General features: G+C 39.4%; 1 protein-coding gene across 1 annotated transcript; it reads right to left on the bottom strand.

The window, feature by feature from the left end:
- Positions 1 to 3,209: 3,209 nt before the first annotated feature.
- On the bottom strand, positions 3,210 to 11,030 carry LOC146382472 (muscarinic acetylcholine receptor M2-like). The gene is made up of 4 exons (XM_084933119.1): positions 10,880 to 11,030; positions 6,198 to 6,420; positions 5,118 to 5,981; positions 3,210 to 4,196 (listed from the first exon to the last, which is right to left on the bottom strand). Exons 2-4 carry the CDS (start codon positions 6,387 to 6,389, stop codon positions 3,873 to 3,875), a joined length of 1,380 nt encoding a protein of 459 aa, XP_084789245.1. The 5' UTR covers positions 6,390 to 6,420; positions 10,880 to 11,030; the 3' UTR covers positions 3,210 to 3,872.
- Between the last annotated feature and the right edge of the window lie 4,991 nt (positions 11,031 to 16,021).

Here is a 16,021-nt window from a genome sequence, read left to right on the forward strand (position 1 = left end):
CCTGTCTCTGTCCCGACTTTGCTGCGCCCTCCTCCTCTCTGCCGCTTTTAGCATCTGCAGCAGGTTCGGACTGCCTTTGCTTTCCCTTGTTCCACCATTAGCACTCTCCATATCCTCCCCATTAAGTTCAGCTCTGTACTCCTCTTGTGGTTTCAGATACCCATCAGCTAATCCCAGGATCTGGTTCTTTTCCATGTTTCCTCTGATAGTAATGTGTTGAATTAGCTTCTTTCTTCTTCTTCTCTACCCACATACATCTGATATTTCCTCCTCCATAGAGTGTATTTACTCTAAACAGTAGCAGTTCTTGGTTACTTTGACTAAATGTAAAGCAGATAATTGATCTTGGATGCAGTGTGTACAGTGTAAACAGAGATATGAGCACTGCTGCTCGACACGAGGCAAACGTAACCTGGAAATGCAGGAATGTAACTCACCTCCATCAATAAGTAGATGTCAGTTTGTGCCGTCATACAGTCTTTCATGCTAAAATGACACAAGGAAGCCCTTGCATTCAAGATCTGAGTCATCTGGACTTGCATTTCTTGTTTTTGTGTTGCCTTTGATAACACTGACTCAAATCCCATTAAGGCACATGTGTAACTCGATCAGAGGGTTACATTATAAACAACCAGGCATGATATTTACATTATGTTTACATTAAATGCCACCAGCATCAACAGAGGCCCTGCGGTTCCTGATCACCTGCTCCAATGCCAGGCTGAAAGACACAAGGTGGGATTTTGTATGTAGGTATGGGCAGAAGTGCCTGGGTTTCTCAGATAGGCTGGTGTTTGTATATATAAGGGGTTTGAAACAGTTATCAATCGCACTTAGTGTTCCCCTGATGAACTGCACTTACAGAAAGAAAAAACTTTGCAGCAAAACAGCAGAAACTTTGGATGATAGCCAGTGTACGGCGAGCTAATACATAATGGCCACTGTGAACCAGACGAATAAATATAGCAAGAAAGACAAGTCTTAATGTTCATACAGGGGCACCTGACTGGTGTTTGAAGACAGATTTTATTAACCTTTGTTTTAAAAAAAAAAAGGTCCTTTAACTTTAGTCTGTACAATAGTTTTGTTATGTCTGGTTAAATAGATCGCAGTAGGAAGGTCCCTACAAACAGAATAAAAGGTTCTTCTGTGCAGTATCCAGTGAACTGGACAGAGTTGGTCTTTTCAGGTTTCTACCTTTTAACCTCCAGGTACATGTTTTTTTTATCCACTAGAGGGTGTAACAGCTCTGCAGGTGTTGGGAGGTGTTTTCCCATCAGCTAAGACAGAAAAACCCTCTGAGAGAGAAGACTTTAAGATGATGTTCAGGACGTGTTTGCAGTACCATGATCGGAGACGAAGCGCCTGGATCTTTCTCTATTTTGAATGATAATGTTATCAGATTTGTAATCTTTTTTTTAATTGTACACTAAATACAGATGGAAATACATTTAAATTCTCATCTATAAAATGGTGTACTGTTTAAACATTTTTATTTATAATACTAAGTATTGTCAAATATAACCTAAATACTCATTTGGATATCAACTTTCAAACAAAGTATTGCCAAATAAAATATGTCTGTCCTGAAACCTGTGAAACTCAAATAGGTTTTAATCAGTTTTGGATCACTGAAAACTCTCTCGCCACCTGCAACAGTCCCAGGCAGTGTACAAAATATAAACAGGATAGGTTATAATTATAATGTATTATTATAACAAAATAAATAAGTCTGTAGAATAAAAACATGTCTCCCAAACCTCTTACCGCTGCTGCTCGGCATCAGCTAGGAGCGCGTGCATCTGGACCAAACCAAATCAGGGAATTAGGAGGGGTGAGGCGGTCGGAGGCCACGTTGTTGCCAAAACCAAAATAAAAGTAATGCCAGGAAACAAACATGTTTCTAAGGACCTTGAGGCAAACATTATTTTATGGAGACAGGTTAATAATGTTTTTTCTGGTGTTTTCTAGGGCCCCCGTCAGTCATGGGGTCTTAGCCAAAATGATCGTCATCATTTTGATTATACAATTTGAACAATATTAATCTACTAAGCTTCTACCTAAGTAGGATTATAGTCTTTGTTCAAGTAGAAAGTCTATTTACTTCTTATTTTTATGTCTAAACTCTTTTGTGGGAGCACTTTTTGAGTGATAAGTCTGTAACAGGACAGAGGACTGCACACATGCTAATGCTTACAGCAAATAACTCTTCTCGTTAAAAATGTGAAGTAAATTGCTTTTGGCTGGTAAACTGGATTACAATCTTTCAAACACTTATCTGTATGTGACTTAAGCAACCTCAGCTTGCTGTCTAAGGCCGTGTTCACACTAATATGTTTTAGTTTGAAATTGCATCTTTTTCTCTCCGTTTTGGCCTTCCATCCACACCGAGACATCGTTTTTGGTCAAGGAAAACAGACCTTTTTGAAAACGCTCTCCAAAGTGGATAAATTTGAAGACACCGTTTTAGCGTCGCAGTGTGAACTGCGAAAACGGAGGCTTTCGAAAACGATGACGCATTTTAGTCATATGATGCAGTCATGTGATCAATTCAGCTAAGATGGCATTGTACAGCAGTTGTTTTGTTTGCTCTCAATTTTGACAGCCCTTTTAAAGATTAATATCAGTTTGTACATGCTCCAGATAGCTCCAGATAAAACTCAGCACTTTTCCTTGACATTTTGCGTGACTTTTCAAAGAACCAGAAAGTAACTAAATGGCAGACAGGAATGACCCAGCTCAATCGTCTTACTTTTCACGCATGCACAGTATAGGAAAGTAGCGTTTTCACAACTGAAAAAAGATCGTGTGGACGCAGAGCGTTATTAGACCAAAACGTCGTTTTCCAATTAACTGGAGTGTTCTTTTTGGTGGAAAAGCCTGGTGTTCAGACCCAAAACCAGTTCTTCTAGTGAGTCTGGCTCTAAAAACAAATTAGTCCCTAAAGACTCCCAGCATAAAAACATGGCTATGTTATTTACAGCATCTAAAACAAAACAAACAAACAAAAACAAATGGGTGACATCATCATGGGTGATGGCTACCTCTTTCTTTCGTATACAGCCTGTAATCTTGTGGCAGTAATTTGGTTGGTTTGGTTAAGTTTTTTTCATATCGGATGATAGCCAATGGGAAACAATTAATATTAGCAGAAATCAAGGAAAAAAAAGAGGACACACAGGTTATGACAAATAACTCTGATTCCAAACTGTCATCCTTTTTATTTACACAAATCAGAGAAAAAGAGGGAAGACACAGGCACGTTTAATAGTCGCACACGTCTCACAACATCACAGATTACAGGTTCCATTAATGTGAAATGTAAGTTTAGCACGACACACAGGACACGCATCACTTCACAGCTGCTAATTCTCTTTTCTCCTGTGGATTTAGTATAAAGACATGCTTCATTTTTAGAGCTCAGCTCTAATGCTCTCATAATAGTATAATTTTCAATCACAAATTTTTTAAACTACCTTCACAAAACCATCACAACAAGCACATTTTAAACAACAAACTGCACAAGTTTGTGTAGAAGTAGCAAAAAGAGGGAATAAACAAAGAAAACTCCAAGTGACTGTTATGCAAAAGTATTTTTCAGAGAGTCAGTAAAGCTCATTGAAATTAGTTCCATTTAAGTCTTTGAAAGTTTGACTTTATAGTATGATTATGAGTTAAATCACAGTTTTATTTTCAGTGGAAGAAGGGGGCTGGGGGGGATTCTACCACCGAAAAGCAACATGAAGTAATTGCACAACAAGACCACACTTTATCTATGTACCTATGTTTCCAACTTTCGAAATCATTCTTTAAAAGATTTGTCACCTATTCAGACTCCACCACAAACACAGTAAAGCATTTGCACCCCCCGCTCATCGTGAAGTGCGTATGTTCTTGTACTGGCACAGAAGCAGTTGCTTGAAGGTGTTCTTGAAGGTGGCGTTGCAGAGGGCATAGCAGGCCGGGTTGATGGTGCTGTTGATGTAGCACAGCCAGTAGCCAATGGTCCATAGCGTGTTGGGGATGCAGATGGAGCAGAATGTGTTGATAAGCACCATCACATTGTACGGCGTCCACGTGATGACAAACACAACCAGGATGGCCATGATGGTGCGTGTGACCTTTTTCTCCCTGGAAGAAATTCCCCTCTTTTTCCACTTTGCCACAGCGTTTTCACTCATAGCGCGCATTGTTACCTGAAAAATGACAGTAGAAGAAGAAAAGAGTTCTATTGTTTCTTTTTAGCGTGTTTGTGTGTGTGTGTGTGTGTGTGTGTGTGTGTCACTCCTGTGTAAGTCCAACATAACCTTCCACACCTGTGTTGGTACCAAATGAGCTGTTCTGAGTATTTCACAAACTGCTGGGATTTTCCAGAACAACAACATGGAAGTTTCAACCACACAAAAATGCTTCATAGAGCTGAATGAATGCAGTCATGCTAGCAACTCTGTGAGGCTGCCATCAGGCACAAAGATCACTTAAATTAAATCTAATATCATTTTATTCCTTTTTTTTCTTCACCATGGTTACCATCTTCATTTATATGGTTACCAGTTTACTTGAATAAGATGAGTGGTATTTGGTTAGGTGCTACCTATCTGCTAAGTTACATTAACGGACAGAACATATCGACTATGTTTGTGGTGTTTAGTAATTCATTTTTACTAAAATTATCTGACTAATAATATATCCTGTTGTGCTGTTAATTACACCACCTAACTACTTTGTGCTTATTTGAGTTAAATTCAGTTATTTTGTTTAATTTATGTTTGCTGCACCCTTAGCACCTCTTTGTGTGTACATTAGCTAGCATTAGCTTACAACTCAGCACTGGACTCTCTTGTCCTAATACTTATTCCAAAAAAAAAAAAAAAAAGATTGTGAACTTCTAGATATTTTATTTATGGTCCAGATTATAAACTGTTCCAGATGTATTCTTTAAACTACAGACACCAAACTTATGATGTCTCTAAAATAAAGACAACTTCTGCTGAGCTATTAAATATAGTGATAAAAAAAACTTTTAATTAACAACAAACTGATTGACATGACCAAACCCATGACTGCTTTAAATTGTAATAAATCTGGCCAATTAAGGATGAATATCTTTTGATTACCTTAAACAGAGTTTTCGTGACTAGCATTTGAGCGTCAGCTGCTGAGTTTTTCCGAGAAGATGGTTGGGCTTCATTTTTCCCAATATTTGAGTTTTTCCGTGACGAAGGTGGAATCTCAGCATCCTTGGATGTCGAAGCCTGAATGCTATCTGATGTGGAGTCCACCTGGGTGGTTCGGTCTTCCTTGCACGGACCGATTCCGTTCTGTTGCTGTTTCTGCTGGAGCATTTCCTTCTCCTTGCTATCTGTAGCCTCCTCCTGAACCTTTTTTGTTGCAGTGGTGTTCTCACCTCCTTCCTCCTGGCTGTTAGAAGGAGCTTCTCCCAGACTAGTGCCTGAGGTCTTCCTGCTGTCTTTCCTCATGCGGCTGCGACTGGCCTTGGAGATGCGCCAGTAAAGGTAGATCATGATGGCCACAGGTAGGTAGAAAGCCGCGATAGCCGTCCCGAAGGTCACCGCTGGGTTGGAGAAGAACTGGATGTAGCACTCATTGGGTTTCACAGTCCTTCCCCCAACTATGAACTGCCAGAACAAAATTGCAGGAGCCCACAGGATGAAGGACAAGACCCATGCTGCTGCAATCATCAGCCCTGCTATTTTGGTGCTGCGCCGCACTGGGTAGCTAAGTGGTTTGGTGACACAAAAGTAACGGTCAAAACTGATGATGAGCAAGTTCATGACTGAGGCGTTGCTCACAACATAGTCGACAGCCAGCCATAGGTCACACACCACTGCTCCTAGGGGCCAGAACCCAATCACAATGTAGACGGTGTAGAGGTTCATGGAGCAGACACCAATAATCAGGTCTGCGCAAGCCAGGCTGAACAGGAAGTAGTTGTTGACGGTCTGCAGGTTCCTGTTTACCTTTAGAGGAACAACATAGAGGAGGCTGTCAGATGCTAATCTTTTTTGTGCAATGTGATGTGTGTTTTCTCGTTTCTATTAAATTACCACTCTGTGCTGGGTTGCACATGTTCAAGTCTTATCTGTAAGTCTGGCTGTGCTGTTCAAGGTGTCCAGAGATGGATGTTTGAATCACACTCATTAATCATGAAGGATCAAAACAGGAAAACCCCAAACCTTTATAGAGAGCATGACCAGGATGTTTCCGATGACAGTGATCAGACTCAGAGATCCTGCAACGAGAATGATGAGCGCTATCTCCAAAGTCGTGTACGGGCTTTGAGTGAAGAGGCCAGTGCCATTGCTGACACTGATGTTGCTAGCGTGGGATGAATTGAGAATCTCCATGCTGTCCAGCATCCTTTGCATGCTTCAAGCTTCGTTCACATATGTGCAAAACCTGAAAAGAAGAGAGATTATAAAACACAAGTTTTTAGTACTATAGGTTGTTTTTTTTTGGGGGGGGGGGGGGGGGGGGGATCAAATTATTCAGCATCTTTCTATGTGTAGATGCAAAATTGTGCATAACTTGCAGCATGTAAATGAGTCGCAGGTGTTTTTGTGCTAACAGCTTGCTCCCGGTGAAAAGAACGGACAGGTGTGCAAATAAAGGTCACAGCAGCTTTGTTTACAAAGTCACACCAACATCTCACAAACTGGAATAACATGTTAAAACGGCTTTGATGCTAATGGAGATGCTGACATGTTGATTCTGAAAAATGAACAGTTTCAGTATAATTATTGTGTTAATTTATTTTTTTAAGAACTCTTTAAAATGGATATGCTGCAGTCTTTCCCAGCCCTCACTGGGCGACAAGCTGGGTACATACTGGAGTCAAACATGCTTGTCTTTGGGCTGTAGGAAAAATCTGGACCACACTGAGAAAACACACACTGTCAGCAGGTTTGAAGCCAGAATCCAGATAACAGACCACTGTAACAGATCGCTGTAAAGCACTGCAGCACCACGGAACAATATCAAATCTTTCATGTTGGTTAAACTTTGCTACATTTTATCCTTTGCTAATATTTATTTTTCCCTCTTTTTCTCTTGTATGTTTAAGCTATGTAAATCTCAAAGGATCTAAAAATAGTGTGTGTGCCCACAAAACAACTTTCAAATGCCACAAAAAGAATGCATATGTAAGTGTGCATGAATCTCCAGCTTTGAGCTTTGTGTGTCTGGCTCCCAGAAATCTTAACCAATCCACTCTTTCCTGGGAGGCTGAACGAGGACATCTACAGTTTACAATTTTCAAAAATGCCCTGAGAGAGTGTCTAATCTTTGCAGGAGAGTCATTTCAAAAAGATCAAGTTGGTCGCTTCATGCTGCAGGCATCATTTTCTGCTCCTGGATATGTAAAAGGGACTGCCTGGCATATTTGGGTAACATCAAACATGTGTGTGTCCACATGAGCTTGTGTGTTTGGCTCTTTCAGACAGATGTCCAAGTAAGTCTTAATAGAAGCTGCGGTTTTTATGTTAGGACAGGACAGATTCTCTGAGGCTAAAGAAGTGTTATCCGCAGACTTGTGTCTGCAGTGAGAAAAAAGGGAGGATGGGGGTCTTTTCTTTGGCACTGGAACTGCTTGTTCTGCGAGTTATGAAAGCCTGTTTGGGTGAGTGTACAAACAGATTTCCACTGGGGCCACCCACGCTCGAGATTCAGGCGCTCGTGGTGCTGTCAGGTGATTTAGATAAAAGCATTCAGTAAATAACAGATGATATGCATATGGGGATACTGCTTCTTTTAAATTACTACGAGCCGTGTATTTAAAATGACCCCAGGCAGGCAAAACATACCAATTATGTATCTCAATTGTTAAGCATCATTACTGTTACTATTATATTAAAAATGAAGAAACATCAGAAATAGTGGCAAAACAACGTGATTAACTAGTCTGTTCTGATCAGAGAATCAATAAAAAGATACTTAGTTGAGACCACGAGGGTTGGTGCATACTGCTAAAACCCTGTAAGTGACTCCATTAGGCCACATGATAACATCATACTGTACCTGAAAGATGTTTCCTTCCTGCTCTTACAGCCAGATTAAACTTTATTACAGCATGTTGAACTCCATCGCTTACTCATTAAAGACCCATTCCGGGTCTTTTCGGTCACAGATACAAAAAGAGCCTGTTTGTGTGTGTCTCTGTGTGTGTGTGTGTGTGTGTGTGTGTGTGTGTGTGTGTGTGTGTGTGTGTGTGTGTGTGTGTGTGTGTGTGAGAGAGAGAGAGAGAGAGAGAGAGAGAGGAGTTCAGAGCCTGACGGTGATGATTTGTAAAGTCAGAAAAATGTAAAATTGATGCACATCAAAGGGAGGACAACAAAAGGTAGGATGTTACATTTGAGTGTTAAGGACTGACTTTGGCTCAAGGTCAAATTTATGATCATATCATTCATCAATCACTTCTCATTAATGAATTGAGAGCAATGAACTGACAGTGGCCCTTTTAAGTAAAAATACTTGTACTACGGTACATAAATATTCGCATAAAAGTACAGTTTGCTTTATGGACATGCTGATGGGAGCCTGTTCTTACTTTGTTGTTAAGTCAGTTATGTTCATAACAGCACACTGCATTTTAAAAGCAGTTCACGTGTTTTTTTCTTTAAAAAGTTTTTAAAGAAAAATATGAAGTGTCTTATATTTACAGAAAAAGCTGCACGAAATGTGATATTTGAAAGTGAAAAAAGAAATGACTGCTTATCTTAAAAAGAAGCTGCAAGCAGCCTGCCCTGACTCAATGCTCATTTCTTTATGGGCTCCCATGATAAAGGAGCCCATAAAAATTTTAATAGGTCAGCTTTATTCTATGAACAATAAAGATATCTCTATCTATAAAAGGGTATTTTTGGCTACTGCTTCATTTCCTAAGAATAATAAAGTCACATGTTTGATTTGGCACATGCCCTTCCTCTCCTTTGTCCGGGTTTGGGACCAGCATTAGGACACACTAGCTTGTAACACCCCGAGGCTGGTTTTGTGCCTCGTCCCTGTCAAACTGGGGATCTGTTGCTGTAAAGCAGTTGTGTCAACCACTACACCTCGTAGCCACAACAAATGTCCTGTATCTATAGAAGAGCAATAACACGATTCTTGGAGAAGAAACTCTCTCGACATGCCAAGCAACTGGTTGTACAAAGGTTCACAATACTTAAAATAACTGGATGCATTATTTTAAGTAGGTAGGTTTTGACATTAGGTATTCTCTTGCAGTTGTACTTGAATGCAGCACTTATGTGTCAGTCAGATGTGTTTAACTTTATGTAGCTGTTCTAGTGACTTTACTGATTAACCGAGTAAATTAGCTTAATTATCAAGTTGCTCAGTGGGCTTAGCCAGAGATTTTCCAACGTGATGTAGAGTTCGCTAAGGAGATTGTTGCCTCCTCTCAAGGCCATCCTCACTTCTTCTCTCTTCACACTAATAAGACCTACATTACTGGATCTCCCTAATTGGTATGCAGGGCTACTGGAAAGAGTCACAGAGGCAAACCATATTTCTTTGACAGGCACAGAAACATAGTAATTAGATCCAGCAGATGCTGCCTGCAACAGCTGCACCGGTAATATAGTTCTAGGATACAGTCCTCTGACTGGGCGAGCTCGGTTTAAAAAAGTCTTTGATACCATGAACGATACACCGGGCGGCTGCAGACTTACTGCCGAATGAGAAGTGGGAACAGCAGGTTTGTTTGCAGAGAAAAGAGCAGGTATGGAAATACGTCTGCAACTGCAGATGTTTCACAGCGCTTACGGGATTTAATGGCTTCAGGGATCAAAGTGTGGTAGCTCCATTTTATATTGATCTGTGCCATAGTTTTATTGTTCAGTTCTTTAGAAGACAAACATCCGTCTAACTGTAAAATGCAACACCACACTGAATGTTTAAACAGGATTTTAAATGAAATAAATACATATAGCACAAATAGTTTCAGTTAGTTTAATTTGTAAGGTCAACATTTCATGAATTTAAAAAGTGTTTTGTTTTTTTTTCACCGTCACGTTTTGCAGGAAATGTTCTTTATGTTATGGCACTAATTCATACTTGTTTTTTTCATCTCAGAGAACTGTGTCTTGAATGTGAAAAGTGGGAAATTTCACATCAGCCTGAGCTTCGGCTTCACAGAGCGGTGCAACTGAGAGAAGAGAAAACCACTGAATGCCCAGTGTAGCACTGAGAGTGAGCCTGGTGGCACTGGTGGGAGAAAACACAAAAATACCACAGCAACTAGAGAGTAGGTTTATAAAAGGTTTATAAAAATAAAACTGAGAAGTTTCAAGTTGGTGATTTAGAGGAAATTTCCCATTTAAACAATTTGTTTTGTTTTTTTTTGTAATAAGGGGATTCCTCGGGAGCGGGGAAACCGGGGAATCCAGAGTCTGGATCTGATGCTGAGTGAAGCCTTTTGTGTCAGGAGAGAAATTAAGATTAAACATCTCCTAAAAGGTCTCAGGGGAACAATAGACGCCAGGTTTACTTTGCTCTCAATCCAATCTTTATCAGGAAACTGAACTGAACAACAAGCCACGGATAAAATGTCAATCAATATATTGATGTATCATTATAATGCTTTAACATTTCATGTGAGACTGTTTCTTTAAAGAATATCCTCAGCTGACTTTGTTTCCTTTGAATCAAAGTAGTTATAAAAATTTTTTACATCCCAGTAAAGTTCCCGTGGGAATAAAAATTTAGGAAAACATTTCCCATCTATTGACTCTACCGCTGCCTCAGCGAGCAGACATTAAATCTGTTTCATGGAAGTTTTTCCAAGTTTGCATAATTTTTCTAAAAGAGTGTTCTTACCTGCAGGAGTTTGGTAGAAATATGCAGAAAAATCTTATCTTACCTCATCTGCAGAGAACGACACAGGTGAGCTGTTTTGAAGTCGTCCATGTTACTCTCTCTTCTCCCGACACACTGGAGCGGAGAGCAAAGCAGAAAGTAACCTGACATTCATGACGCTCCTCCTCTGACAAGAACCAGTGTGTGTGTGTCTGTGTGAGAAAGACAGAGAGAGAGTTTGTTTGTGTGTTAGAAATATAGACGGATAGAGTAGGGAGGGGTTTGTGGGAGCTATTAGTGACTGTGGTGCTGAATCCCTCAAGCTAGGGTTGCAAGTTTCAGTAAGCAGGAGATGGAGACGGACGGAGAGAGAAAGAGAGATGTTTGTTTCAGGACCATGGAGAGCACAAACACATATTCTCCAGAGCTGTAGGCAATCAAGTGGAGAGAAGTATGAATGGATCTGGGATGAGATAAAATGGTAAAGCACTATTAAAAAAAGAGGACAAAGAGAGAGGTTCGCTCTGTTACTCTGTTGCTGCAGGACGCTAACCTTTCAGACTGTTGTTTTGACCTTTTAACCAAACTGGTGACGCAGACTGCCCCAGTTGGTAGATGACCTTACTTTGATGGAATTACCACTGAGGATAATGGTCCCTCTCCACAAAACAATATAGTAAATGAAACAAGGACCATGCTATCAAATAAACCAGAGTCCTGCATGTAACATAATTGCTATGAGAAAATATCAGATGATTTATTGTGGTTGTCCCATCCAGACTTCGAGCACAACCACAGAACATTTGAAATTCTGAGTATCATCACAGATGTATTTTTGTTTGTTTGTTTGTTTGTTGTTATTTTTACAGTTATATCTTTGAAAACTGCATTGGTAAGGACATAAGCGCCACCTCTACTATTTCTTCATTTGTCAAGAACACAAATCAATATCATTGTCTGTCTGTCTGTCTGCAGTTGGGTGTGTTTGTTTCCTGTCTCCAATAAGCCAATTTCTCCGGTTTCCAAGAAACTCTGGCATGTCTTATTATCTTGAGTAATTTTAAATATTAAAAAAATATATATATACGGTGGTAGGTATGGATCATTTCATCTTTCATCTTTTACAGCAATAACAAATTTCCACAAAAAGCAGATCTTAAAGAGGATGTGTAGGCTAATGCTTATCCTTGGCCTCAACTAGAGCAGCTATGCATGAGTTACAGATCAAAATAATCCTTCTTGCTTGTACAGTGGAGTTTAGTGCACCTGAAACAAGTCATTTGAGTTCCCATCTCATCCCTTTAAGCTAGCTTGTTTCTAATTAGCTGCCACTGAGAAACAGAAGGTTTGAACAGCAGGTAGGTGAGACTTTGGTTTTCACGGAGTTGTGTGGCTGAGATGACCATACTAGGGATATCTTCACTCTGAATGAATAAATTATAGTTAAGATAGAAAAAATGGTGAAACAAAGCCTTTAGACCTCTCTGATAAATGTTTGGCTCATATGGATAGTTAGAAAAAGACACAACTAAAAGCATTAAATATAAACATTTTTCCATTTTTATTATTTTTATTAATTTTAACAAAAAAAATTAGTAACTTTTTTGTCATTAATATTGACAATATTTAATCTTTATTTAAAAAAATGTTATTTTTTCAGTATGACCTGAATACAAGCAGAGACATTATAATAATGATACTTACAGGAAATTATTATTTGTAACTATAGCTGCATATTTTTAAACAGTGCATTGATTTTTCTGATTTGAAAAAACTGATGAAGACTCAAACATTCAATTCAATTTTATTTATATAGCATCACAAGAACAGTTTCCTCAAGGAACTTTAATTTTGTAAGTAAAAGCCCTGGAACAATACAGTGAAAACAGAGAATCATTTAGAAGGAAAAACTCGCTTTTAACAGGAAGAAATCTCCAGCAGAACCAGTCTTAAGGAGGACAGCCATCTGCTGCGACCGTTTGGGGTTAGGTGAGGTAGACAGGACAAAGACATGTTGTGGAAGAGAGACAGAAGTAAAAAATAACTAATAATCAAAAGCAGAGCAGTTTATAAACACAGTGAGTGAAAAAGGTGGCATTTAATGTAATTTACATTGAAAAAAATTTGAGCTATCATCAAATGCTAACTTGATAATATCAACTAATGATTAGAAACTACATGTAATTGAAAACAGCTGATAGACATTTATTGAAAAGCTGGACTTGGAGAACAATACATAAGAAGACAACACTTTCACACATGTGCAGTAAACACACTGCTCAAAAACGTAAACGAACACACCAGATCTCAACAGGGAAAAAAATAATGCTCTATACTGATATGGAGTGGTTGATGTGAATGTGTTTGTAAAGACTTGGCACATTTACATACGCTTGGAACATTGTTCTGTTGGGGCATCTTGGACTAAAACTGGGCTAACTTTAGCTACGTGTTCATGTGTTTTTAACTAAGAGGAGCTAACGTTCAGTCCTGTGAAAAACTAAGCACACCCAAGTACATGGTAGAACTGCCTTAAGCACTAATGACCTTTATTAGTGGTTTTCTGGATGACTTTATTAGCCTCTCCAATCACAGTGGAGGAATTTTGGTCCACTCTTCTTTGCACTTCAGTTCACTGAGGTTTATGCACAGCGCATCGTTCCAATGAGGTGAATTTATTGTGACGTCAACTCATGGAGCAGTTGTGTCACTTTATTAAAATACGCATGGAGACAATAGGGAGGTATTGATCTTTTCCCCTAACACTGGGCAAAACTATCCTGGTGTGTGGTTAATTTGGACCTGAAACACAGACTTGAAATCAACCTTAATAAACAGGAAATGAACCTTTATTTGGGTGCAGCAGAAAATCCAACAGGCAGCTGAAAACGTATTCCATACATATTTTTTTTTTTAAAAAGTGGGAAGGGGGTTTAAACATAGCACAAAGAAAACAGCAACAACATGACACAATAAGTAATTGATACAAACTGAAGCCTTAAATACATGCATGAGGTAATCAAGGGAAGCAGACACAGGTGGGAAAGAAGACACAGATGAAACTAATTAACACATCAATGAAGTAAAACCTTACATGCCTGTACATACACATTAAATAAAAATAAATTAATAAATATAAATATTGGTGTATTTTACTGTATATAGTAACCATTTGTACATAGTCCAGTATTCTTGCTTGTCTGTGTCTTCATTCAAAAGCCCAATATTCTTTCATGAAGTATACATGTATGAAAGGAGGACAGAAAGAAACCATAGTGGATCTGCTGCTTTAGGGTATATGATATTACACACATGTTGTTATTATGTAACAGCATGTGTGATAACAGCTACATACATTGTCCTCTCGCTCTCCCTTCTCTTGCCAGTTCCCAAACTTCTAAAAATGTGAACCTTGCTATGAACCGCTCATGCATGCAGTGAAAGAACAGAAAACAATGAGGCTCCTCTCTCTCCTCGCCTCCTCACAATATGAAGAAAAGCTCTGAGACAGCAGGAAAACGAGGTCATCTACTTGGAGCCCCAGCAGCTATTTGAATGGAGAAGGGTCACACACAATACCATGCATTTTCTACTGCATTCCGCTCATAGCAAAGATGCAGAATGTATGTTTTAAAAGTCAAACGGACTCGTGATCTCTGGTTAATTGCATGCTGCCTCGTGTGCTAATAGCATAATGTTCATCATGATCCGCGGACATTTACTGTAAGTATTCACCAAGCCCCGAGCAAATCGTGACTTTCTAATCTCCTCTGCTGATTCATTAAAGAAAGGCTATAATTCATCAGTGCGTTTGAGCACAGTTGAGATTTGGGCCACTTGGATTATTGTCAAGCGCTGGCACTGATATGACCTGTACATAAATTAGTGCTGGATTGCATATCTTGTTCTTTACCATTAGCGCCAATCACACAAGCTGTAGCTTGTGTGATTGGCGCTAATGGGACAGACAAACAGCTACATACAAGATGTTCTAAAACAAATAAATGCTTTATGAATTTGGGAGCTCTTCCCTGTCTCCTCAAAGTACGATCAGATCCCTCAAACACGTGCCCATGATTATTTTGTGTGAGACTAGAAAAGAAACAAAATAACAGCAATATGTAATATTTATAATCACACGTGTCATTCGGTTTTACCGCAGAGATTTCTCTTCTGGCTATAGAATTTTTTGGGGGTCACGATGGAGGAGCGTGTGACTCTTATTGTACAAAAGCCTTTTATCGTTTCTTGTTTCTTGTTTGAGAATTCTGGAAATATCTTCTGAAGGCTTTGCACTGTGACGCTGTTATTGTAGCAAGAGAAGCAGAAACTTCTCAGATAAATATCAGTTCAGAACTTCCAACGTGTCAGCAGCATGTAAACACAGAATATATCAAATGAATGATGGGAATATTCTCGCTCCATGCTCACAGCTGCTGTTGACTTATTCCAACATTAAAGTCTGTCACTGTCCTGTTGTTGAGTTTTGGTTTCTGCTTTGATTTTATTCTTGTATTCTTGTGTTCCCTGTGGTTTGCTTCCCTCTATCTTGTCATCATGTGCTTTTGTCCTCCATTTTCCCATGTCTTTGTCAACTTGTGTCAGTGTTGGTTAAGGTTTGCCTCATGTGTCTTGTTCTTGTTTCACTCCCCTCATCATATCCGCTGGCCTCCTTAAACCTTTGTTATTTCTCAAATTTGTGCCTCCCATGTCTGCTTTGGCCTCCTGCCTGTGAACTGGAAAGAAAACTTTCATATTTGAGGATGTGTCAGTTCCTAAAATGCATCAGGAGGACAGAGGAGTGACGAGGCTTGCCAGAGGAGCTGTAATTGAGGATGCATAGGTGTATCCTTTGTAGAAGTGTTTTTACCTTCAACGTGTAGAAGACGTCCTGTACAAATCCCATATTTTATTCACATTAGAAAATACGAAACATACCAAATGTTTAAAAGGAGAAAATGTACAATTTTAAGAAAAAATACGGTGCCTGTGAATTTGATGGTGTAAACACGACTCAAAGCTGTTGGGACAGGGCCATGTTTACCACTGTGTATGTGCATCCCCTCTTCTTATAGCCTGTAAACATCTGGGAACTGAGGAGACTAGCTGCTGGACTTCTGGGAGAGGAATGCGGTCCTATTTTTGTGTGATGTAGGATAATAACTGTCAACAGTCCTGGATCTTCTTTGTCGTGTTTTTTTTATTT

The sequence above is a fragment of the Perissodus microlepis genome, chromosome 7 (assembly GCF_051167445.1).
Source record: "Perissodus microlepis isolate ML-2025 ecotype Zambia chromosome 7, ASM5116744v1, whole genome shotgun sequence".
In the NCBI taxonomy this organism is placed as follows: Eukaryota; Metazoa; Chordata; class Actinopteri; order Cichliformes; family Cichlidae; genus Perissodus; species Perissodus microlepis.